A 26,306-nucleotide genomic window follows, 5' to 3' on the forward strand; every position below is an offset into this window, starting at 1 on the left:
CTTGTGAAACCTTCCATTTGATACCTGGCGTTAACTGACCTGTGACTACCCTTACGCCCACCTTACCCCGCCAACCCCATGACAGCCACACTACCGTCTGGCACTCACCCACCCTCTGATATCCACTCTAACACTGCCCATCCACTGACACCTACCCTACACCACCCACCCTCCCATTCTCGTTATCCTGTCAATAGTAAAATCAGCAGTAGCACCAAGTAACAAAAACAGTAAAAGTTGCAGCCACACAATCATCAGCAATAGAATTTGTTCTAATAATATTGGTATCAGCAGCAGCAGAAACAGCAACAGCAGAAACATAGATAACAGCTGTACCAGTACGTGTGCCTAAAAGTATAACAGTAGCTACACTGTATCACTTAGCTGCAGAAATGCAGAAACAACACCAGCCGTTAGTAGCAACAGAAGCACTGGCAGTAAGTGGTATCACTCAGGACAGCAACAAAAATACGGTATTCTTGCATACAGGAAGACACGATACCAGCAAGATTACACTTCCTGCTATGTGTGTGTGTCCATTGGTGTTACTAAAAAAAATCAAAATGCAAAACCTTTTTTCAGTTTTCAGCTACGATATTATTTCTTCATTTTCGGTCAACCATTTAAGGCGCGAGCATTGAGTGGATTTGTCAGCTGTCTGTTGCTTGTAACATTCTTTGTAATATTACTTGATGAAACAATAATTATAATGTATGTGACGCAGGCAACTATGTAAGGACAATTAGCTTCTACTGCATACAGTGCTTGTGGTCGCGGCTGACTAAAGTGACTCACAAGGTGAAGTAAACACAGCTTCGCAAAGTACCCAATCGTCCCAACAGGTGAAAACAGGCGTTAACGATAATGATAACCATATATATATATATATATATATATATATATATATATATATATATATATATATATATATATATATATATATATATATATATATATATATATATATATATATGCGTACTGTATATTGCAAATACAATCATCAAAGTGTTTTCTATCAGATTAGATTTCTAAGCCAACGATAAAAGAATGACTAACTCACATACGGTCTTACTGAAGTACTGTACCTCTTGTTATCTATCAAGTGACAAGAATTTATCAAAATTCGGGTAATTTCTCTTTAACCAAGCATCCATTACCAACTCCATGAGATACCAGAACAACAACACAAGTAATGTTCCGCTTTAAGAAAGTAATCTTGGTGTAAAATATTTTAATAGGGGAAAAATGTTCCTACAAGGGAAATGCAACTTAAACATGTGTCAGCGTCTCTCAGGCACTGATTGGTCTTAATGTGTGAAGTGTTAACATTCCCGAGTAAATAATATCAATGTGCTCACCCTGGGTCGTCTGTAGTGGCATAAAAGCACCAATACTGTACACTATGGCTGTGTAATATGTGCCGTATTTGATCCATCATGTCAGTTGAATTAACTTTCACAACCTACACCTTGACCTCCTCCCCTCCCATATAGTCTTATCTACTCTTTGGTCTACTTGGCTCCTCTTTACTAATCATTCATTTTTTCCAACATGGCGATAACTTTTTAAAGTTTTACTTAAATTTTTCCAGTTTAATATTTTTAAGTACACGAACCATTAAAGAGAGAGGTAATAGTTTTTATTAAAACTTATTCGCTGCTAAGCAAAAATTGGCTTTGGTGGGCAGACCTTCCCTGCAATTAGTCCCTAATACATAATTTTACAGAAACTGTAAATATCGATATTCGTGGAGGAAAATCCACACCAATATAAAGTAATCTATGATTGACCTAGATAATGTTATTTCTCTCTCGTAATGTTTATTACTAAAAGTTAACAATAAATTTCATAAAATTCATAATATGTAACAATGAGTCAACAAGTGACAAATAAATGTTTTCTTCGATGTGGCTCAAGCTCTCAATTGGCTCAGCCATGTCAATACAGTATTGTTATTATTATCGACTTTGTATCTGTATACTTTCTAAATAAACTGTTTGAATATCAATATCACTCAGGACCGTCTCTGACGTCATTATCGTCATACTGAATCAGCTGGTCGGGTGTAAACAACTTTCTTGCCTGTTATCACCTTCAATTATATTACTTGAAGTAAATTTGTCACACCAACCTTGATTAAAATCACCCCTTTGATGAGCGCGCGCACACACACAGATGGTATTTTCTCCATTGAATTTTTTCTTGGGGATTTAATTTAGTGGAATTTTGTTCTTTGTGATTATTACTGTATATGGCAGGAATGTGTCTTGAGCGACACCCCCCTCAGGGATTTTTGTCCTTCAGGTTTTATTTGATGAGAATTTGTCAAGTAGGAAATTTTTTTTGCAATATGTAGCTATATCATTTCACATGTATAGAACCAAACACACAATGTTCCTGAATACCTCTCACGCAAATGTGAATAAGAAAGTGTGAGGCCAGACATATCAGTGGACCAGCCACAACTCAACAATTTAACGGTGTTTTTTATTAACGACTGGCAACCATGTTATATCCATGTCCTGTATCTGTGGGTGAGGAATAAAATGCAGCTTATTTCCCCCAATGATTTAAAGACTTAAACGATACCTGAGGAGGTTAGGTACAGTTACCCAAAAAAGTCCTGTCGTGTACCGTGAACCCCGAGATTCAGACTCGTGAACCCGAAGCAGTAGACACTGATACATTATTCTGTCCATAAATGCTTCGGATTCAAGAGTCTGAATCTCGGGGTTCATGGTTCACGACAGGACTTTTTTGGGTGACTGTACATATTAATGTATTATATATGTATATACAGCACATTATATTATGGATATTAGGTATATATAGAAATACTTTGGGAAAGAAACAGGAAATTCAACATAAAAGAGAAGCACAAACAAACTCTTTAAAATATTTTTGACCTTAATTTGGTCTTCTAACTGGAGTAGATTTAGATGCTCAGTGAATTTCTGATGCTATATTCTAATGTTAGTTTTGTGTTTTAACTAAGTCGGTGAGGTGTTTTCCTACATCTTCATTCAATAGGAATATTCATGGTACCATAACATGGATAATCTTGACCCCGACCTCTACCATTGTACTGCCTCTTGTCTTTATCCACTGTTCCTTCACCACGTACAGATAACCGTTATTAAATTGTAAGTAGCTGGTTTCAAGCTGTAATCCTCCTGTCAACTTTTCTTCGTGGATTTGTTGCTATCTAAGAAATAAATCCCATTAAATCCTAGCTAATTCTTACTGGAGATTTACCCGACACTACTGATAATCAACTCCGCAGCCAAGTTACGAAACATACACATATACAGTATTAAGTTCACGCTCTTAATGTGTTTGCCCGAAATCTGTCAGTGAAAATGGTCTCAACGATGGGGGGAAGAGGGTGAGAAAAGATACCACACTTACGGAACTAAATCTCAGTTGCCATCAATACGGGGCTAGGAAATTACGGCAATAATTACCCCATTGTTTTATAACCCCTGTGGGATTACCAGGTGGTGATGATACATGAAATCAACACCAGAAACACATGTTCACATCATATCATCAACACTGCCCAACCCTTCATCCTGACGCTAAAGGGTGGGTGGATGGGGCGGAGATAAGGAAGGGAGTGAGATAAGGAGGGGAGATAGGAAAGAAAATATGAGGGGGGGGGGGAAGTAAGAGGTAGGGGAGGTGAAGGGAGGGAAAGTTGGCGGTTATCCATCTCATTGCTCTCTCATCTCCGCTACGTCTTGACGGTCGGTCATCAAAAGCATCGCGGGGTATATATAATATATTCGTGGCGCTAATTCAACAATGGACCCCCCCCTCCAGCAAACTACACAACTCGACAAGACTCAAGTGTGTGTATGGATGGTGAGACAGGCGAATGATCTCTCCTCAACTCACCTGTCTCTCCTTAGACGTCTTTATCTTTCCTCGTACCTCTCTCATTCCTTTTACATATGCCCTTGCATCTATTCCACCGACCGGGAAGGTTGTACTCCGGTCATCACGGAAGACTCGGGTCACCATAAGAATCCAGTCATCAAAGAATATTTATGTGAGCTTAAGTCATCACAGCCTTACCTTCCTCATCATGATGCAGTTGTCGTCCTTTTTCGGTTTAGCCCATTCGAGAATGATTCTAACTGACCCCCATAGAGTCAGTTTGGCTACGAAGAGGTCACGACGGGCTTGAGCTGCCGCGCTGTGACTCTCGTATTCTACGAAGGCGTAGGCGTAGTTGCTCCCCAGTGAGGCGTGGTGCATGGTAACTTTCACCACTCCCACCGTCAGTCGCTGCATCTCTAGAAACACCTGTTCTTCTGTAAATTTCCTCGGGAGGTTGGCAACAAACAACCGGTTGTTATCTATGCTCAGCTTAATGCGTAGGAAACACCCAGGACGAATTTCGGTTTTGTTTAACAACTTTATTGCACTGTCCGCCATTGCTGGAGAGGCGAACGTAACAAAGGCGTAGCCACGGTTGGCGCCGGAGAAGTTCATAATGAGGCGTAGCATGTAGACAGGTCCTGCGCGCTCCATCACTGGTAGAAGCTCATCCTCGAGTAGGTCTGGCGGAAGATTTACGACATACACCTCGCTTCCTCGCTTTGGTACTGGTCCACTCCAACTTGGGCGAGGTCCATACACCCGTTGACCCTTAATTTGAACCACCGAACAACCCCACAGACGTTCAACTTCCTCAGCAATTTGGTCTGACCTTTGCCAAGATTGAGATAATCCACTCGCCATCGTTACCCAGTAACCAACACACAAGCTTGAGAGTGACTGTCTCCTGCCTAGATCTCCAGTAACCAGTTTCTTCGTACAACTCGGCCACCCAGTTGACGAGCATAAATACCCTGACCCAAAAATGTTTTTCCTACATCAATGACAATACCTCAACTTCATTCAAGATCTATAATTTCGTAGTCCGATTTAAATCCTGTATAGCCTTTAAATCAAATCTTGAAATTTTACATAAAAATATCGCAAACATCGCTGTGACGTCTTAAGGAAAATTACGAAAGCCAGGGAAAAATTTGACAAGACTGAGCTGGCAGTTTCAATTTGCCATAAATACGCCATTTAACGTGACAGGCAGTAGTGTTAAGAGTTTTATAATAACTCTCATAACATAGGTCAGCTTTTATTTCAAGGGCTAATTACATAATGGGATTGTTTTATTTACACTAAAAATACTAAAATTTAATCAATTATCTCTCTCGGACAACAGGTTTGATACACGTACTCGGGCCGCCTGGCGACAGTAAGCAAACTGAGCCAGTGACCACATTGTGACAGCGAGTGTAGGACAACCCCCCAGGACTAAACCCCCTTGAACAAACCTAACCTAACTTCGTAACGTAACTTTACTTCCTAACTTAACCCAAGAGGGTTTTGTCCTAGGGGGGGTTTTGTCCGGACCCCAGGGGTGACAGTAGCTCTACAGGTACACTTATCGCCACCTAATATATTTATCATAACACTTTTCGTTTTGTGTACAGAAATGTTTTATATTCCACAATAACTAACTGTTTTTATTCCACCCTATGACTCTAGTCTTCACACCAGCTAAGTGTAAATAACTTAGGTTTAATGTGCTTTACATTTACATCCCCTCCCCCCTCATGCCAAGCATGAACGAAAAGTACCTGAAATATTTCGCGTACAAACTAGATGAAAAAAATAATAACCATTAATAACTCCACTTTCAGAACTCATATCCTTGGGGAAAGAGCTTGGTGCTGTACCTGGAGACGGCTGGGGAAGGGAGAAATACATTGAGGAGAAAGTTATATAAATGTTTTTTATAAGATAAATTATGAATCATGAAATTAGGTAAGTATAAACACAATGCAGAAGAAATGGTTATAAATTATGTCATTAATCAGCTTCATAAAAACAAATTGTATCATTGTACATGTTTTTATTTTTTCTTTATATATTAAAATTTATGCATATTTTCACTTTTAATATCATAACAAAACATGTTAACATATCACTCAACTTCTTGCACAGAATAATGATTTCACTCTCCCACTGCTATTTGTCCTATAACATATTTCGTCAGTCAGTGTAACCCTAATAACGCAGTACACACAATTAAGATAAACAATGTTCGAACCATTAAACAATAAGGGACAACGTAACAAGTATCACTGACCAAAGAGCACTGTAGAAGTAAGACAATTTTGTTTTGCCATTATTTTCTTCCACTGGTGTGAGTTACGTTACAATCAACACTACGCTCAGTGATCCCTCTACACCGAGTCTACAGCTTCATTGTTTTGCACTTACGATTTTTTTTTCTGACACCAGTCTGGACACAAAATCCATATTCACTTATTTTCAATAGTTTTATTACCTAGGGTGTTCAGAGTTGAGTTTTCGTCAAGAAAATATTTTTTTTAACCTATTCTTTGTCTCATGGAATCAACATCACGATCTACAGTATACTGTACGATTACGTAGATGTATTGCCGGAATATGTAGCGTAATGGTGAGTTGTCGTACACTCACGCAGCGGAAAAAAGAATCAATAGCAGGTACAAGTCAACAAAAACATTTACAGCCTTCACTGTCTACTAGTCAATTAAAAATATTTACACCTTAAACATGGGAGTTAAGTATTCAAAGATCGCCGGTACTCGGGAGTAACAATGGTGTTGTGCTTCACTAGATAACATGAGGTTAACATATTGCTTAGGCTTTATAACATGTGAGTAACGTAATAGGGGATCCTTAATAAATGAGGTTAACTTTATGTTTATACCTCAATAAGCACGGGATTAACACAATATTTACATCCAAATAAATACAGATTTAATAATATAAATGGTGTTACCATAATGTTTTCATCTCAATAAACATGGAGTGATAACAACATGGGTTAAAATGCTCACAGATGGCCACAACTTTGGATTAACAAGAATATTAACACCATCATAAACGTGAGGTTAATATAATGTTGGCATCACAGTAAACCCGGGCTAACTAACATAAATGTTCATCTGGTACCAGAAAACATGGGATAAAGCAAATTACTTACTTGTCAATAGTGAATAGGACAATGTCATTAGGTACATAAAAGGTGTAAACTTTACCAGTGAATTCATAATAAAGTTAAGAAAAAAATACATGTAAATAATGAACATATTTAACAATGTCGGCAGCTGACGATACAACAACACACCAACAAAACGTTCACACATAAACACTGGGCATAAGATTAACAAAATGTTTAAACAATACACAGCAAACAGATGATTTATTGAATGTTCAGACTTACGACTTATTAAATATATGATAACAAAATTCACACAAAAACAGTTCTAATATAATATTTATAAACATTGAATATAAGGTTAACAATTATTCACGCTTGAACAATGGCAAAATACTCATATCTGAGCACCAAGAATGAACACTAAATAGGGTCAAACTAAATGTTCACACTTGAACAATGAGAATATAGCTAACAAAATGTTCATATCTGAACACCAAAAATTAACACTATAGAGGGTTAAACAAAATGTTCACACCTGAATAAACATAGGATTAACAAAATGATCACAGCAGTTGTCACGGTGAACTGAGGTTCACGTTCAAATTTCTCTGGTCTAAAATATGATCCTCAAACATTTTCCAAATTTAAAAACCATAATCTGTCATCTTCATTTAATCACAACAACTTTAAACTCGGCCAAGTCAGCAATTTTGACATGTAGCTTTCACCAGTAGTCGTTAGGGAGGGTCTTACTGTTACTTACCACCATCGCTTGACAATAACGCCTTGATACCTTATTATTAACCTTGTTAAACTTTCAGGGCGTAACTTTTCAACACAGTAGAGCCAGATGTTGAGAAATAAAGTGACATGTGGTTTTTGCCGGTGTGTGAGAGCACAGAACCGGACCAACACATGACTGTTTGGTTCTGATCTATGATGATTTTGATAAGCCTTTACTAATTTCTGAGATAATTACCGTAACACCTACATCACATTCTTAAGTTTAATGTTTAATAGAAAATGATGTAGATGTTCCGTAAATACAGTAATACTAAATTGTAGTGAGATAAGGAAGTCAGATTTCAAGAGAAATTTTAACAGTGAGAGCTGTCAGTGTCCACAATGGCAGAACAAGTATGTCAGTGATATACTACAAGTATAAGAAAGATGTTCTGTAATGAGAAGTATAATCAATATGATTTATATAAAGGTAATATGCATTGTATAACATACACATGCCATACATGGGAATACAAGTGTGCAGTATAGTACATAGGAAGGCAGTTAATTATGCAGATTACACTTGCAGAATATCTAATTAAGTATGAGTAAAAAATAACTATGGTGTACAAGGGGTGACAATATAGTTTGTGGCTGACACCTTCACGCCACACACATTTCATCACCTTTCGTACATTACTTATAAATACGAATATTAATGATCTGTTTCTACTACTGATTAAATAGCTACTGTAAAATACATGTTCTACTGAATTAAAATATTTTTGATTTATTATCCTGACCCTTATAACCGAAAATTTTTAGTGGTCCACCGAAAAAGGAAATGTGGAAAGTAGCATCATTAAAATATCTACAAAGGTACTTTATATGGGTCTGTCTTTGTATGTATGTGCACATCACCATAAACACTTCTGACCACTATGTCGAAGGTAATGCATTAAAACTATAATGTATCACCTCAAACCATTAAATCTCACCATTTGTTTATCTTAGAGACTTCGCTTGTTGTCAAATGTCATGTCAGTACTGTACTGGGTAATGAATTAGAGAGACTTAAGTAAACCAAGGGAAATATCAGTAATGCTTCCCTAACAGCTGTATTTTAAAAGTTCTCTAGTGTTGAAGTATATACAGTAATATCCATCAGAGTTAAGATCAATGGACACTTCAGGTTTTCAGCAGATTATTCATTGTTTTCAAGTATTCGACCCATGTGCTTCAGTGTAGTAGTATAATAGTGGGTATATACCAATTAATTGGTTTTACAAATACAGTAATCGTAAACGTGTGTGCTAAAATCTCATATAAGAGGAAGGGCTTGGGGAACGACTTACACATGCTCTAGCCAGCTACTCATCTTCAATATAGTAAAACCCCTCTGAAGAGAAACGTGGTGGTCACCTGTTACATGCAACTGCCTTGTCTAGTAATCATTCAGAAGGAATGTTAATTGTGCTTATGGTTTCTAGAGGTTTTCGATTGGATTTCGAGAGATTTCTACTTAAAATTTCGATTCATACATTCTACATTTCCTAATCTATAGTCTTTTAGGCAAATGATGCAGAGTAAGTTTATGGATAAGTGAAGAACTACTTATTTCACAAATATAAAATGTGTGAAATCGTGGAATCTAGACCATTCAACTTTGACAAGTTATGTTCCAGAAACAACATATCGTATGTTAACAATAAATATACAAAAAATCTGCGGTGTAATCGTGTAACCTAATGTCACATTAACTTTCGCTAGACGACATCTAACTAATTGTTAATCCTTGTTCTTACATTATTGTCGTAAGATCACACAATTAATGACTATAATCCAGTGGAATACTGTTCACAAATGGATGGGATGTTGATGCACTGAGTACATAATGCATTGCTGTGACAAAAGCTCATATTATTGGCCAGGTATAAACTTATTCTTACCTGTACCTATACACAAAATTGTGGACACCGTACACGTTACAAGCACTGTACTGTATCACCTCACCGTCCACCACACAAAAGTATTCCTTGGTACAAACAGGACTAAAATCTACTGTATAATGAACATCAGCCTAGAAATAATACCAAACTAACAACAGTCATTAACAAAGAAACTGATAAAAAGAGTTTTTGTTAATTGGTCACAGGTAAATGTAAAGGAATGAGGGAGACAATGAGAAAGAATTAGAGTTTTCAATTCTATATTGTTGTCAGACACTATGATGTAGAGTACTTTAACTTCATATAGTAGATTGGAGATACTGTACCGCATTAATTTCCTTCTACAGTATTATGTATTTTTGACCAAATTCTGTAAATATACTGCAATTCAAAGAGTACAGTAGGCTACTCTACTTTAAAGATGTCTTCTCAAAACAGACGTACTGTATTATAGTAGGTAACTTGCCAAAAAGTTGAAGTATGGCTGAAAATGATTTGGGCAATTCATTAAAAGATACTGTACATAAAATTGGAGATGCAAATTTCATAAACACCACAGTGTGTGTAGAGAAATACTGTACCTGTATCATGCATAGAATGGACAGAATTTTGAAAGTAATATGGAATGTACCTGAAATCATGCACTTTAGATACACACCAATAAAGGAATGAAACATACACAATAAAAAAGTTAAGCTAATATAACTGAGTGTACAGTACTGTACTGTAGAAAACTAGTAACCGAGATTAAATATGGTTACTGATAAACAGAAAATAAGATACATCCTAGCGGAGACTAAAATCCATACATACTGTACTGTAATTACCCTGTATGAGCCAAGAAAGTGCCGAGGTGGGTCAACAGTCACTGATGTTTATGTTACAGTGATTATCTTCAGAGCAAATGGCTCTCTTCTCTCCATCTCAACAACAACAACATGTTGCTTTGTAATAAATTTAAGTTTCAATGGCCAAGACCTTGAAACATTAACTCAGTTTTTACTCCAAACAACAACTTACCCTGTATTAAAAATTCAGAAACATAATTCTTCTTAAATTAAATTAAAATGTAATAACATACTTCCTAATAATCATTTAAATAATTTATCTACCTCTATATATATATAGTTTTGAAGCTGTACAGTACTGTCCTGTAACATGAGAGACTCTATATATCATGTACTTGCATATGTCTGTTTTGTTATTTCAATTTTGTTGTTGTTGCCAGGAGATAGCCTTTGTTATCAGCGAAAGATTTTAAAATGAAACCTGATGCAACATAAAGCTTCTTTGAAATAACACAGTACAATAAGTCCTCGTTTAACGTCGTGGTTACGTTCATGAAAAACACAACATTAACGGAAACAACGTTAACAGAATCAATTTCCCCCAGAAGAAATAGATAAAATATGCTATTTACGTTCCCCAGCCTCCCTTTGTCCCATATAATACACTACATATACATAAATTCAAGAAGATAAATAAATAAAAGAATTTTGTATTGTGCTCACTGACGGGCAGAGGTGGAGCAAGTGTGTGGAGGGTTTAAAACCTTCATTTCGTAGCAAGGCTAATGGTCTTGCGTTGCTTCTTCACAACACTAGCATCACTAACACTTGATGGGTGTTTGGAAGCCATATCAAATGGTTACAGTACAGTATTTATAGCAAAAACACTTAAGCACGCATGTATGCTGTGGAAGCCTAACAAAGACTGGGGACGCTAGGGGACGCTGTGACACTCCGTGAGAGAGCGTAACGCGTCAAGATGATAGAGGGTGATGCACCATACAGAGTAGTCCGTGATGACGTTATAACGAATCGGTCAGGACGTTGTCGGAATCATGGGTATCTAAAGAGTAGCGACGTTATAAAGAAACAACATTGTCTGGGACAATGGTAAACAAGGACTTACGACAGTATTGTACTGTTGTATTCAACCATAAACATAAATACTGTACATAATAGCATTTAATCATTAATGCAAATTTAGTCGTATTTATCACGTAAAGGAGGGAAGAATGTACCATATAATATGCCTGAATTTTATATACCTGTACAGTGTAATATTTTACTGAAGTCTCCCAGAGTACATCACTATAGTACTGTACAGTATACTGTACAGTAAACACTGACACCCGGTCAAACTAAATACTGTGCAGTAATGCCAACTTAAAACCAAAATCTATAAAACACTAGAAAATTTTATGTTAAAATAAGTTAATCCCTTTAAATAAAAGATACTAAATTCAACAATTTAAATAATCTTGGAGGTATGATAATCATAATCATACATTACATTAATTTCACCATGAAGATATGTACTGTAATAATAGTCAGCCACACTACTTAAGGCAAGTTACTAAAATCAATCACAATTTAAAAAAAAACAAGCTTTTTAAATTATGCAACGTCATAGACATAATTTAAGTCTTTTTAAATTTGGCAGCCATGTACAGTATTGAGACTTAACCATGCTGCTTTATAAGGATAGATCACTAAACTCAAGAACAAGTTAGTTAGAATTACCTGTAGTTTATAGTCTTTGTTGAGTGAGGAATCCTTTTCATATTTTTTCAATCAAATACTGTATATGTACTGTACGGGTACATTGAATTTTTTACTAAAAGAACCAGAATTCTACAAACATAATACTGTAATGTTAAAATAACCAAATTTCGTTGGTATGTTAAGCTATAAACAGCCATAATTCTGTAAATGTACAGTACTGTACACGAATAAAATAAAAATACATAAATTGTGATATATTTGTAAAAACAGTAACTTCGAGTGAAATACCAAGATGAAAAAAAATCACCACAACCAGTTCCATATGTAAATACGTACTTGTAAAAAGGGTGATTATTATTCTGGTTTGATATATTTAATAAATATTATGCTAAAGTTATTATGAAAACAAAACAAAACAAAACTAGGTTCTCCAGGCTCGAGGTATCACAGGAACGTGCAGTAAGCAAAACCAAGAGCAGATAAACTTACAGTTTGCACCAAGCAGTTTCTTCACGTTGTGTTCATATCACAAGTTAAGAGGTTCGATAATTAATTATTGTACGTATTCCAATTTGTATGCAACATCTCGTCATTGAATCATTGCTAACAGCACCCAACTTGCACTAAATGTCTTGGAGAGTATAAGATGTCCTACTTATTATGGCCAGGCAATAATTACATAATGAACAACTAGAGATGGGATCAGTACGGTATGTACTGCACAAACTTTTAGCTGCAATATTCAGGCCCTATTTTAGCAACTGGAAGATCAAAGTTAACTTTTAGTAATTCAAAGAATCTGTCCCATGTTCTTCTTAAATAATCACTAAATAAAAAACGCTTCAACTAAATTTTAACATGAAAATCAAGCCTAGTAGCACACCCTGGTGCAAAACACAAGATCTCTTATATATTACCATATGTACTGTACTCAGTTACCTGTATGCTAGAAGAATCCAGATATCATGGCAATACAAGTACTGTAATGTATCAAGGCGATTATTATTATGCTGGCTAGATAATATGCAATCTTCACAGTACAGTTATGCAAGGTTTTTATGCACTATTCCATATGCTATTATAATTCCAGAATTATGTGGAATAATCCTGATATTACATGAAATACTCTAAATTACAGACCTTGTTAATCTAAGTTTTTCCTTTCAACAATCCGTTCATAATTAGTTATCTTACACATGCAACCACTTATGGATCCTTTCCTGAGATAGCCAATCAGCAGTCGTCTTCTAGTAAATAGTCCGTAGTAATTTTTAGGTAAATAATTGTCCTCTTTAGGTAAACAATGAGAGGTCTTCTTGAAGTATACGTTAAGCAGTTGTCTTCGGGTAAGCAATTAGGAGTTTTGTTCAGGTAAATTATTAGGAATCTCCTTCAGATAAAAACTCAGTGCTCCATCCAAATGGCCATGCAGGAGCCTTCAGGTACCTAGACAGTAGTACTCTTGAAGAAGTCAGTCTTTAGTGGATTTCAGGTAATATCAGTAACAAGAAGGGCTCTGGGGGGGTTGAGGGGTTTGGCGTGGTCCCTGTTTGGCAAAATGGGCGGTGCTCCAGGTTGGGTGGGTGTGGTGAGAGGGCGAGCCATGCAGGACGACACCTCACGACCTGAATTGGACGACCAGGTAGAGGTGGTCGAAAGGGCTCTCTTGCGGGGACGTCTGATTTCCCCGTCATCTTCCTCAAACTGTGGACAATAAGGGCCATGAGTCCTAGAGGGATGCAGCAGTGTACAACTACATCTTGCTGGCACCACGTGAATTAATTTACCTGCCCTTAAATTATCCAACCAGGAACGAACTCGTAGCAATGGTTTTAAATAAGACATATTTAGATTTAGGTGCGAGATAGGTAGAAATTGGTTTGGAAATAGAGTAGTGGATGCGTGGAACAAGTTACCGAACATCATCATTAACTTAAACATGCTGTGTAGCTTCACTTGGACGGAGAAATGAGCGATAGGGGCGCGGGGCCCGGGGCGGTTGCACCGGTTGCCATACACTTGGGACGGCTCTGGTGACATCTATTACTACAAGAGGCAATTACCTTGATTTTGTTTATATTCAGTAATTCACAGAATGAATAACTAACACAAGCTTCATCTATTATCCGACTCTTGACATCATATCTTTCCTCTATTTGTCTGTCTCTCTGCTTCTATGTATACTTATATCTGTATTTCTATTCCACCATAATTATCCCCACTGTGACCCCTCTCTCTCTCTTTCCCTCCATAACTCTTCCTACATGCCCCTTTCCCTTGTCATGTTCTCACCTCTGTCTGGATGGCCACACCCACAGTACCACCACTGTCAGAGACGCTCTTCCTTCGTCGTATCTCCGTCAGCAGATCGGTAAACTCATCCTTAAGGTTCTGGACCCTGGTGGCCAGTTCGTACCTACTGGTGGACGGTCTTAGCCCACGAGTCACACCTCCCCCACCACCGCCGCTCAGCAACGCCACTTCTGACGACGCACCGCTCGAGGCGTCGTCCCCGTCGGTAGATTCACCATCGCTGTTTTGCTGGTGAAAATGGGCGCCCTAAGTACAGATGCATACAGCTACTGATGAATACAGATTACAAGTGAATACACGTACAGATATAAGTGAATATAAAGAAAATATAAAAGGGCAAAAAGACACAAGTGCCCAAAGGTACACGAAATGATGAGGTTATGTGATATGGGGTGTTATATTGGGTGTATGAGGCACATATTGAATACAGTTAATAAGAAGTGCATAGACGAATTGGGGTGAGTTACAAGGGACACACACACACACACACGCACACACACACACACACACACACAGTGAAGGAAAGAGAAGGGCTGGTAGTAATGTACAAAACACTATTGTAGTTTGGAATTAGAAATAAGTTCTTAAGTGAGACACAGTAGAGACACGGCACAGTGTGGAGACACGCAGGTAAGATCTCACTGAAACAGAGTAACGAAGGCGGTACAGATATAAAACAGACAAGTGTTTCACTGTTAAACAAGTGATAAGAAAGTGACATCATCAGCAGGTGATAAGAGGAGTATGAGAGGTGACGTTGGTGACATAACGAACACACACACACACACACACACACACACACACACACACACACACACACACACACACACACACACACACACACACACACACACACGCCTATATCAGTAAAGAGGAAAATATACATACATACACATAACACACATGACAACACATAAAGAGAGTCGGTAAAGGAGGTGTAACAGGCAGGAGGTACAATACAGGAACTAGCCGACAGAACATTTTCAGAGGAAAGAGTGACAAAGGAGGATAGTAATTAACATGATAAGAACAACATGATACATGAGTGATATGAAGGGCAGGGCACGAGGCAGCCTGTGGCTACTGTTCTTTGTTCCCTGTCGTGTGTGTGTATGTCACGTGGGGGACAAGGAAACACAGGTATCACCACCACAATGATAGTGCCTATATAATAAGCTGCCACACTACAGTACTATAGTATTTCCACGCTAACCTGGCCCGTAAGCCACGCCCCTCTTCTATAGTGACAGCTGATTAGTTCATAGAAAATTCAAACTAAATGTGTCCACAAGCAGATCTGTTATTATCTAAAATAATGTTAAATATCTGAACTATCAAAGTGCAAATAATTTCAAGGCATCAGCACTTCAGAGAGGCTGTTATAAAACTTTAAATATTTATCATAAGAGGTCGATATAAATACTACACGAGCAGTCCAGAGGGAGGCAAGACGCTCAGGGAACCAATCAGCTACAGACGAGGGGCGTGGCTTATGGGCCAGGTTAGAGTGGAAAGGGTATAGTCAGATACTGAGAATGCTGCACACACACACACACACACACACACACACACATATATATATATATATATATATATATATATATATATATATATATATATATATATATATATATATATATATATATATATATATATATATATTTTTTTTTATGTACAACTATTATTTCTGTAGAATAATAAGGAGTTAACTATTGTTACTCTTATTATTGCTGTACACCGTCACGCCACGGCCCTCGGTGGCGACCTGACCTGGTGGTGGTGACGTTATCTACGTTGTGGTGGTGGTCATTAACTAGTTACCTGCTGGTGGTGATGACGACCCGTCTTGACCTGGTGGTAGTAAGGTTATCGACCTAGTGGTGGAGACGTTATCTAAGTGATGGTGGTGGTCGTTAACTAGTTACCTGCTGGTGGTAACGACGTTCAGCTAATGACGACCTGAGCTGCGCCTCGTACCGCTGCGTCACCTGCTGTAGCTCCGCCTGTACCTGCCCCAGCTTACTCTGTAACTGTGTCACCACCATGGTTAGTGTCTCGCTACTCTCACGCCCTCGCCCACACACCCGTCAGTTACATCTACACCCACACCCGTATACTATCTCCAGTCCTACGCCCATCTCTACCCTGGTGCCCACCATCCACTCCCCCACCCCCTCACTCACATCAGCGTTGCCCCTCCCGACCACCACATTCATAAGAACATAAGAAAATAAGGAGTCTGCAATAGGCCGGTTGGCCTGTGCATAGCAGCGCCTGTCGAGAGTTACTACCACTCTCTATCATCCATGAATCTATCTAGCCTCCTTTTAAAACTTTCCAGCGTTCCAGCACTTACTACTAAGTTGCTAAGCTTGTTCCACTCGTCCACCACCCTGTTTGTGAACCAGTTCCTTCCTATCTCCCTCCTAAACCTAAATGTATCCAACTTAAATCCGTTGCTACGAGTCCTATCCTGCTCGGATATTATAAGAACTTTATCTATATCCCCTTTATTGATTCCTTTCATCCACTTAAATACTTGTATCTTATCTCCCCGCACTCTTCGTCTTTCTAGGGAATGCAAGTTTAGTTTCTTTAACCTATCCTGATATGGAAGGTTTCTAAGTCCCGGAATCATTTTCGTCATTCTTCACTGCACCGACTCCAGTGAATTGATATCCATTCTACAATAAGGGCACCAGAACTGAACCGCATAATCGAGGTGCGGCCTGACTAGCGCAAGATATAGTTGCAATGAGACCTCTGCACTCTTATTACTTACACTTCCAGATATAAAACCCAATACTCTGTTTGCCTTATTTCGAACATTAACGCCCTGTTTTCTAGGCCCATATTATTGTCAATACATCCTACATCTACACCCAACACCTACACCCATTACCCACACTAACGTCTACACCCACCACTTACACCCACCAGCACCTCACTCCACATCCACCATCTATACTCATACCCACACCCACAACATCTACCCACACTATACCCACCATCCACACCCACACTATACCCACACAAACGCCCAATCTCTCTACATAAACTGAGCCAATATACAAACATTAATATAACACATAAATTTCAAACCTTTCCTAAGTAACATTAAAGTCACTTCATGCAAATTATCCCTGACGACAGTTAATTAAATAAATTTACTTGGGTTGATTACTTAAGAGATCGTTAATGGGAGAGGTTTTGAACAAGGTCATTTGACATTTAGCTTTACCAAGAAAAAGTGAACACAAATAAGTTCAAGGAATTATTTTATTATGAGTGACGGATTATTTGAGAAATCGTGCAGTGAAAATGCAGCTGCTTATGACGTGCTATTGGTTAAAGACGTGCAGCTGCTTAGGACGTGCTATTAGTTAGAGACGTGCAGCAGCTTAGGACGTGTTGTTAAAGACGTGCAGCTGCTTAGGACGTGCTATTAGTTAGAGACGTGCAGCTTCTTAAGACATGCTGCTAGTTAGAGGCGTGCAGCTGGTTAGATAGGAGCAGAAGATAAAGATAATAATTTCAATTCATCAACTCTTTCACTGCTTGGGAGAACACCTTTTGTGTGTGTGTGTGTGTGTGTGTGTGTGTGTGTGTGTGTGTGTGTGAACAACAACAAGCGGTGGCATCCATGGAAGACAATAGGTGAAATGGGTGGCAATTACGAAAAGACAGACAGGGATGCAGGCATACATCCATAACACAGACAGACAGGCAAGGGGACAGAACAAAGTCAAATAGGCAAGCAGATAAACAATCATCCACAGAGACCAGTTAAGTAAACAGACAGACAAGCACGTAGGTAGGTAGGTGGGTAGGTAGGTAGGTGGGTAGGTAGGTAGGTAGGTGGGTAGGTAGGTAGGTGGGTAGGTAGGTGGGTAGGTAGGTGGGTAGGTAGGTAGAGAAATATAAGGTCAACAGGCAGACGACTTCCCCTCCTTCGTTACAGGTTCAAATACACATCAGGTTAATCAGGGCATCGCATACCATTCTCACCTCTGTATTGTCAACCTCCCGCAGTCTGGTGAGAACTGACGGGACGGTAACATGTAAACACTTGATTGAAAACAGACCCAGTGATTTCCTTCCCTTTACCGTCAGCTCGCAACACAGTAGAGGTCTGACATGTTAATCAAGCTCGCAACACAGTAGAGGTCTGCGGTGATACACTAAACAAACTTCATAATTATGTTGTGTGTGTAAGAGACAATAATCAAGATGATGTATTATGACAAGATCGATAAAAAATGACGTAAGGAAACACGATGGTTTATGTAGCGCTGGAAGCTAATGAAGTGAAGAGCTCGATAACAAAGGAGCGCAATCAATGACAAAATCTGAAAGGAAAGACTCTCGAAGGATGAGGTAAAGCAGCATACCACAGTAGAGAGAGAGAGAGAGAGAGAGAGAGAGAGAGAGAGAGAGAGAGAGAGAGAGAGAGAGAGAGAGAGATATCAACCACAGGAGCTGCCTTTACTGTAGGGTCACACACAGCAGCGTCTCAACATGACCACCATCATCATGCACCCATCATCAGATAAGATCAATAAGCCTTGTGTGTGACTGACCCTGTACACAGTTACGGGATATTAACAACAGGTAGTATATTCTCCTATGTGTCTCTTTTATATATCTCTTTTACTTCTATAAATGTACTGACGGTGAGATATTGAGAGACGGAGAAGTGAGACAGCAAAGAGATAAGCGGAAGGTAATCAACACACCGTTAAGTTGGTTATTCAAAAAGGGAATAATTTATTACTGCCAATATTCATTTGATGAATTTTACTTAAAGGCGCACACATCAAGCGTGACCTCTTGTCGAGACACGGGTACCACCATGAGACATGAGACATCACTGGCTTATTAGGCGAGAAGTTCCAGGAGATGATTATGGAGGCAGAATAACAAGGAGATAAACTTGGAGGCAGAAAAAATGGAGGAATGAACGGTAATACAAAACAAATGCTCGATAAGTAAACGCGGAGCTTTGGAAGGAAAAGGTGCAATTAACAAACCGATGTGCAAAATAACCAGCCAAAAATACAAGAAAAAACGAGTGCGGGACATAAAGTAGTGCAGCTGCAGTGAGCACAGCAGGAGAGACATAGGCAGCATCACACAGTCACCTGCCACCACCCTCTTCACAGCCTCCAGCCTGGAACGGGAATTTCAGTCTTCAAATCTCCAACGTCCTCAAGTCTCCATCTCCAGTAGCTGTACAGTATATCCATTTCTAAACTTCCACCGTCCGGGAATCTCCACCCTAGTGCCTTGATTATCCTGGAAGAACGGTCGCCACGCTTTTCTCCCTGTAATCGTCTCTAGGTATCCAATATTTTGGGATTCCGAACTGCAGTTACTTTCCAGCCATCTGGAAACTCCAATCCCAGGTATTCAGCATCCTGTAAACTCAATTTCTAAGCGTCCTCCATTCACGAGTTAATACCTTCAGCCCTTTGTTTTTACTGTATGTCATTTTTACCTCCACTACCCTGGGTCTCCACCTCAAGCCTTTAACTCTTGGACGGTACTCCTGGGGGCTTCAGTATCCCAGGTTGGACGTCCAGCTTGAGAGGCATCCACCCCCTGGAAATTTCAGTTTCAGAATTCTACCTCTTGAGCCCCCACTTCCAGGAGCCTCATTCTCCAGGGACAATTACTTCCAGGTTGTGAGTACATGATGTCTCCACCTCCTGGAACTTCCGCCTCCGAGCCTCAATTCCCTTGGCGCCACGGACCCCACGCCTCATGTGAACACAACTTCCGAGAAAAAACAAAACAAACTTGCATGTTGGGTCCAACTAATGTATTTGCTTGCATTCCTTCCTAACCTTGTTAAATGGACTTAGTTCCTATCATTGATCTTCAGTCAGCCATGCAAAGGACTTTTATAACAGAACTTAGTAAGAGGCGGTTATATTATCACATGCTGATATCTAGCTAATATTTATTTATTTATTTACTTACTAATTATTTTGACAACAGCTGTGTGTATCTTCAACACTAAGGTAAACTACATGTAGATGACCAAGTTTAAGTGTCACCTGATTGTTTACAACAACAGCTGAAGAATCAAAACAACACTAAATCCTGCTTGTTATATTATATCAGTGAATGATACCTTTATCGTAAACTTTTGAGTGGTATTAGTGTTTTGCCTTGAATTCTTTTACACACGCCCCGTTGTATGCCACATCTATCAACACATATTGTACTCGTGTAACAGAGACGTGTTACTGCCACATCTATCAGCACATATGTTACTTCCACATAATTATACTGTATGCTTTTACAGTGTTAATTTATCTCTACTTGTCAAAAGAGTGTTTTTATATCTCCACATGTCTATACAAAGTGTGCTATATATTCACTTACAGTAAAAAAGAAAGAAAAATCCTAGTATCTCTAAATGCGACCTACAGTATTACGGAATACAGCCTATCACAGAACACACAGCCTACCACACAGCACACAGCCTACCACACAACACACCCTACTAGACATTATGCAGGAGGAGGAGAGTAAGGAAGATGACGTTGAAAGAGGAGGAGGAGGGGGAGGAAGAGGAAGAGCAGGAGCAGGAGAAGGAGGAGGCGGAGCAACAAGACAAGAGGGTAGAAGTGGCAGAGATACTCACGTCAGCGAGGGACTGAGAGTGGTTGAGCTCGCCCAGGGAGAAGACGAGGCCGCGCCGCTGCTCCCCTGGGATGCGGCGGTTGGCCAGGAGGTCCGACATCTGGACACACTGCCCGCGACACAACACCTCGTCATACTCTCTCCGATGTTGTACAAGTGTTTTGTTTTCTCAAGACAACTAACTACTGCCATACTTATTTTTACACCTACAATGTTCTTCCATAAAGTGAATAATAATTACATGTAAAATTATCATAAACACAAGTAAACTGTGAGAATGAAATTTATATGTAATTATCAGTACCATTGGTCAGGAGAACGTAGGTAAAAATAGGAATCTTTCGTGTCGTTTGAACAGTCACGTTACATCTGGGAAACGGTTTTTGTATTGTTCTTCAGGTAAACGGGTCATCACTTGATCCCGTCTCTCCACCATTTATATGAACACGAACTGATATCAAAAGGAAGCTATAAATGAATGATTAAATGACGGTGATATTCCTTATAGTAAACTTTATATGAACTTGACAACATTCCGAGCGCTTGAAGGAGTTTTTACCATAGAATACTTCACCTAAACTCACCTGGTTCTCAAACTCCCTCAGTATGGACCTGGTGATGGCGTGGGCGGCGGGAAGTGACCTACGGGCCGCCACTGACACGTGCACCTGGTCAGCATAGGTCAATACCGTCACGCTCACTGGGGTGGGGTTACGGGGCGGAGACACGTTGTAGATATGCTTCACTGTGTACCTGTGAAGGGGCACACCTGAGGATTCATTACTGACACATTGGGGACCTGTAGTAGGAGGTAAACTTACATCATCAATAATCAATTTACCCATTCACTCTAATCCTTGTATTAACCCTAAAGAACAACTAAATCACCAGAGACTCCGCAATAGGGACGCCCTGGAGAAAAAGGAAGATGGAAGTCTTTATAACCAAGAACACTAAATAAGAAGTCAAGGATGGTGACCAGGGTGTAACTCTCTCCACACAGTCTGGTGGTAAGGCAACGAGGGAAGAAGACCCGACTACCAACGCCATGGTACTGTCTCTGGTCCTGTGTTAGAAGGTTCTTTAGGTATGGTATACTAGAAGCCTTAGCCCAGTGGTGGAGTATACTCGGTTATAGTTCAGAGGTGACACACGCACACACACACACATGCACACACACACACACACACGCACACACACACAGGCACACACACACACACACAAGCGGGCTCTATTTTTGTGTTTCACTTCTAACATCAACCGTACTTATGTTTATTCTCATCATTTGTTCAAAATTTTCTTCATATTTCATTCATAGTTTTCTGTCGCGAAATTGGAGTCTCTTGTCAACGCAACCATCTGTTTTGCATATCAGTCCCATTCATCTTTCACAATTCACCAGTGTGTGTGTGTGTGTGTGTGACCTGTGAACCATAAACAGGTATACTCCACCACTGGGCTAAGGCTTCTCGTATACCATACTAACTACGGACTCTGTCTAGAATTTAAAGCAGGATATACTTGATACTGGGCCCAGGAACATACCTACCTGTCCTGCACTGTAGCATACCTCTTGCTCGAGTATACCTCTCCGTACTGGTGTTGTTCTCTGTGTGTGTGTGACATACTTCTCCATACTGATGACATATTCCTTTTTCACGCTGTTATACTTTCCTCTCATGATGACACACACACACACACACGCACTCTTTCTCTCTCTCTCACTCTCTAAACTCTCGTCCGCCAGCAGTAATGAGGTAAGTGGGTCCATGGAACTCTCTCTCTCTATTTGCTTCCTCTCCCAGCAGTAGTGAGGTAGTGGGCTCCGAGAGGTAGAACTTCTGTCTGTCCATCTAGTTACTCACCTTCCATCACCGTCCAAGCAGTATCCAAGTAGTAGGTCCAGGGAGGGAGGGCTAGTCTCTGTTTACTTACCCTCCGAGCAGTAGTGAAGTGGTAGGTCCAGGGAGGGAGGAGTACTGTATGGATATGCGTCGGTGGAAGGCGTGAAGGAGTCGCCTCGCCCAGGTGGTTGGCAGGACCCTCGCCGCCCACCACACCACACCGTAGGACACCACGGGGTCTGCTGAGGCCTGGGAGAGAGGGAGGGAGGGGGGTAAGGGTTAGTGAGGCGCTGCTGGGTGGAACATTACGTAATGAAACCTTTTAGTGACAACTGCGTGACATAATAAATTATATAAAATATAATAAAAATAGAGTTGGTTATATAAGTATATGACGTGTTGCCAAATACTAAAATAGATATGCTAGGTCTCACCATTTCCTCTAATATGTCATGGAAGCCACACATCCACAACATTGCTAAACCTGCCTCCCGAAAGCTGAGAATGCTGTACAGATGCAGTAGCTACTTCACTCCTGAGCAGTTACTTCAAGTATATAAGGAATTCATTCGTCCTAACTTAGTGTACTGCTCTCATATCTGGGGTGGCTCTTCTTCCGTCCAACTGTTAAATAGGGTGGAATCAAAGGCATTTCGTCTTATTAACTCTCCTCCATGAGTTGATAATCTTTCTTCCCATTCTCTTCGTCGCAATGTTGCTTCACTCTCTCTCTTTTACAGGTACTTTAACGGGCAATGTTCGGTGGATTTGGCATCCTGTGTACCGCCGGTAAGGCTGTGGGCTCGTAACAGACGTCTTGCCCGCGGTGCCCACCATTTCTCTGTGGATGTCGGTCACACTAGAATAACCCGTTATAGTACATCCTTCTTTCCTCACACAGCCAAACTGTGGAATGCTCTGCCTTCTTCTGTGTTTCCATACTCATACAATCTGTCTCACTTCAAAAAACTGTTTTTCCGGCGTCTTCGTGGTGTAGATTAATATAACCTTTTTCTTTTCTATTTTTAATTTCTTTTTACTCTTATTTTTTCGCCCCCTCGGCCCCGCTGTGGGTCGATGACCTGAGCCTGGGTGAGCTATTCCCCGTAAAATGTATATATATATATATATATATATATATATATATATATATATATATATATATATATATATATATATATATATATATATATATATATAAACAAAAGAGATTTTATTACGTAATTATTACACCTGTGTAAACCATCACCATAATACCCCACGACAGAACCCTTCTGTGTTACAAATAAAACTCACACACACACACACACACACACACACACACACACACACACACACACACCCAGTCACCGTAATGTTCTACCTAATATAATACAAAAAATCTTCTATATTATATTTTTGGAATAGAAAAGTAAATAGTTTCAACTTCAATAAAAAAAAACTGAATCAGTTATTTCCTTTTAAGACTACTGGGTCAACCTGAGTACACTTCATTAAGGTGGGATGTGTGAGAAGCTGTGAGTCAATATGAGCAGTGAGAGAGAGAGAGACTCCTCACACAATTTCAGATCATAACAACAGACACTTCACAGAAAGAGCCAGAGAGGGGTTGAGATTGATGGAGGAGGCAGAGAGGAGGAGGAGGGGAGAAGGGGAGGGAGGGAGGGGGATAAGGAAGGGTGCAAGGAAATAGAGACAGGATGGAAGAGTGGAGAGGGAATGAGAGAGGAAACTGGAGATGGGTGTGGGAGAACGGGAATGGGGAGGGTGAGGGAGTGAGTGGCGTGGGAAGGAGGCAGGCAAGGATGAAGGAGAAGGATATTGGTCTCGTTAAGCTGTATTAGGGGGTGTGGGTAGTAGAAGGATGGATTGCTCTCTCAGTGATGCTAATATTATATAAAGAGAAGCTGTTGAAGTGGAGATTCAGGTTATAATTAACATATGACCATAAATTACGTTGCATCAACTATTATTATTATTGATTGGTGGTGGTAGAGCGGTAACCTGCGTGTCTCTCACCAATATGTCAAGGGTTCGAACCCGGGAAAATGAAAAGGGTGTTACCCAGTGTGACCACACCAAATATCACAGGTTTCCTGGCCTCCGGTTTCCTCCTAACACTAGACAGACCAGCCCCCTGAACGGGTATTATGGTGAAAATGACAGGAAAAATATATTATCAACTGCTTTTTAACAACAGCAGTTCCATATTCCCCAGTTGAAAACCAGCTCAAGCTGTGGGATCAACAACAGTACTGGGCTTCAAAATAGCCCTTGAGAAAATTATCACGAGCAATTGAGGGATCCTACACAGGTTCACATCAAAGCTCAAACTTATCCAATTATTATTAAAGCATTTTGTGGACTGCTCAAAGAACTTTCCCTCTTCTTGTGACTTAAAAAAACAACAACAAAAACTTCCTAAGTTTAAGCTAACAAAAGTGTACAAAGTTGTTTTAATGACTTTAAATTCTTTGGCGTTCGTTAAGCCAAGACAAGTGAAGGTCCTCGTTGATGGGCGTCTGTAGTGAAGTAGCTACTGTCTCTCTGCCTTGTTGTGAGAGAGAGAGAGAGAGGGGGGGGGGTGAGGAAAGGATGGGGTGAATGAGAGCATAACGGGGAATGAGGAAGTGACAGGAGGATATGAACTAGATAAAAAAACCCGGCTGACCTAGAAAGATGGAGAAGTGCACATGAGGAGGAAGGAAGTGACTAAGAAGAAGGAGGAAGGAGAGACTATGTGGAAGGAGGGATACTGGATCTCAAGGTCATATTATTACACTACTTATTGTTTAATAATACACTCTCCGTTAATAACTTAGAGACTTATTTAAGATGGTTACTATTAAGAATATCCAGGTGTGTACGAGACCCAAGGAAGAACAACGCCCCATTATTAAGATATGAAGTTTAGTCCTATAGACACAGCGTGAGGCTGGAGCGTCAATGATTTATGGTGACCTTTCCTATCCCTGGGTGACACTTCCTGAACCCGCATGATTTTTTCCTGACCTCCCGTTGATCAAGTTTCCTAACACCCGCTGACTGTAATAACGATGGGTGATCATTTTCTAACATAGGTTAATAGTTTCCCTGCCATAATGGACTATTTTAAGATCATTCATGGCCGTGTAGGACTGACCTTCATGTCGTCAACGCGGGCACGGATTTCCCAGAGCCTGGGTATTGCGGCGTCCCAGGTGAGGGGGAGGGAGAGGGGCACAAGCGCCGCCTTGGTGCCCAGCCGTGGGATGGTGAAGGGTAGAGTGTTGCTCCGGAGGTCCACCGCCACGTTGACCTGTGAGGGGAGACA

At 39.9% G+C, this 26,306-nt stretch overlaps 2 protein-coding genes across 2 annotated transcripts; both read right to left on the reverse strand.

Annotated features, from left to right (window-relative positions):
- Window positions 1-4,065: 4,065 nt before the first annotated feature.
- Window positions 4,066-4,746, reverse strand: LOC121854422 (probable RNA-binding protein 46). Its single transcript, XM_042349094.1, has one exon. It carries the CDS (start codon window positions 4,744-4,746, stop codon window positions 4,066-4,068), a length of 681 nt encoding a protein of 226 aa, XP_042205028.1.
- Window positions 4,747-5,906: 1,160 nt separating this feature from the next.
- Window positions 5,907-26,306, reverse strand: LOC121854262. Its single transcript, XM_042348803.1, has 7 exons — window positions 26,136-26,306; window positions 23,085-23,242; window positions 21,734-21,902; window positions 21,151-21,258; window positions 16,424-16,528; window positions 14,478-14,726; window positions 5,907-13,889 (listed from the first exon to the last, which is right to left on the reverse strand). The coding sequence occupies exons 1-7, from the start codon at window positions 26,139-26,141 to the stop codon at window positions 13,674-13,676; spliced, it is 1,011 nt and encodes a 336-aa protein (XP_042204737.1). The 5' UTR covers window positions 26,142-26,306; the 3' UTR covers window positions 5,907-13,673.

This window comes from Homarus americanus, unplaced genomic scaffold (genome assembly GCF_018991925.1).
Source record: "Homarus americanus isolate GMGI-L3 unplaced genomic scaffold, GMGI_Hamer_2.0 scaffold54443, whole genome shotgun sequence".
Classification (NCBI taxonomy): Eukaryota; Metazoa; Arthropoda; class Malacostraca; order Decapoda; family Nephropidae; genus Homarus; species Homarus americanus.

Bases quoted from the DNA above. Each gene is read 5' to 3' on its own strand.
- LOC121854422 (XM_042349094.1), bottom strand. From the start codon at position 4,746: ATGGCGAGTGGATTATCTCAATCTTGGCAAAGGTCAGACCAAATTGCT.
- LOC121854262 (XM_042348803.1), bottom strand. The intron at 16,529-21,150 runs GTGAGTATCTCT...GTGGTGACACAG, and splicing joins ACTCTCAGTCCCTCGCTGAC to TTACAGAGTAAGCTGGGGCA. The intron at 14,727-16,423 runs GTAACTAGTTAA...CATTTTCACCAG, and splicing joins AACGTCGTTACCACCAGCAG to CAAAACAGCGATGGTGAATC.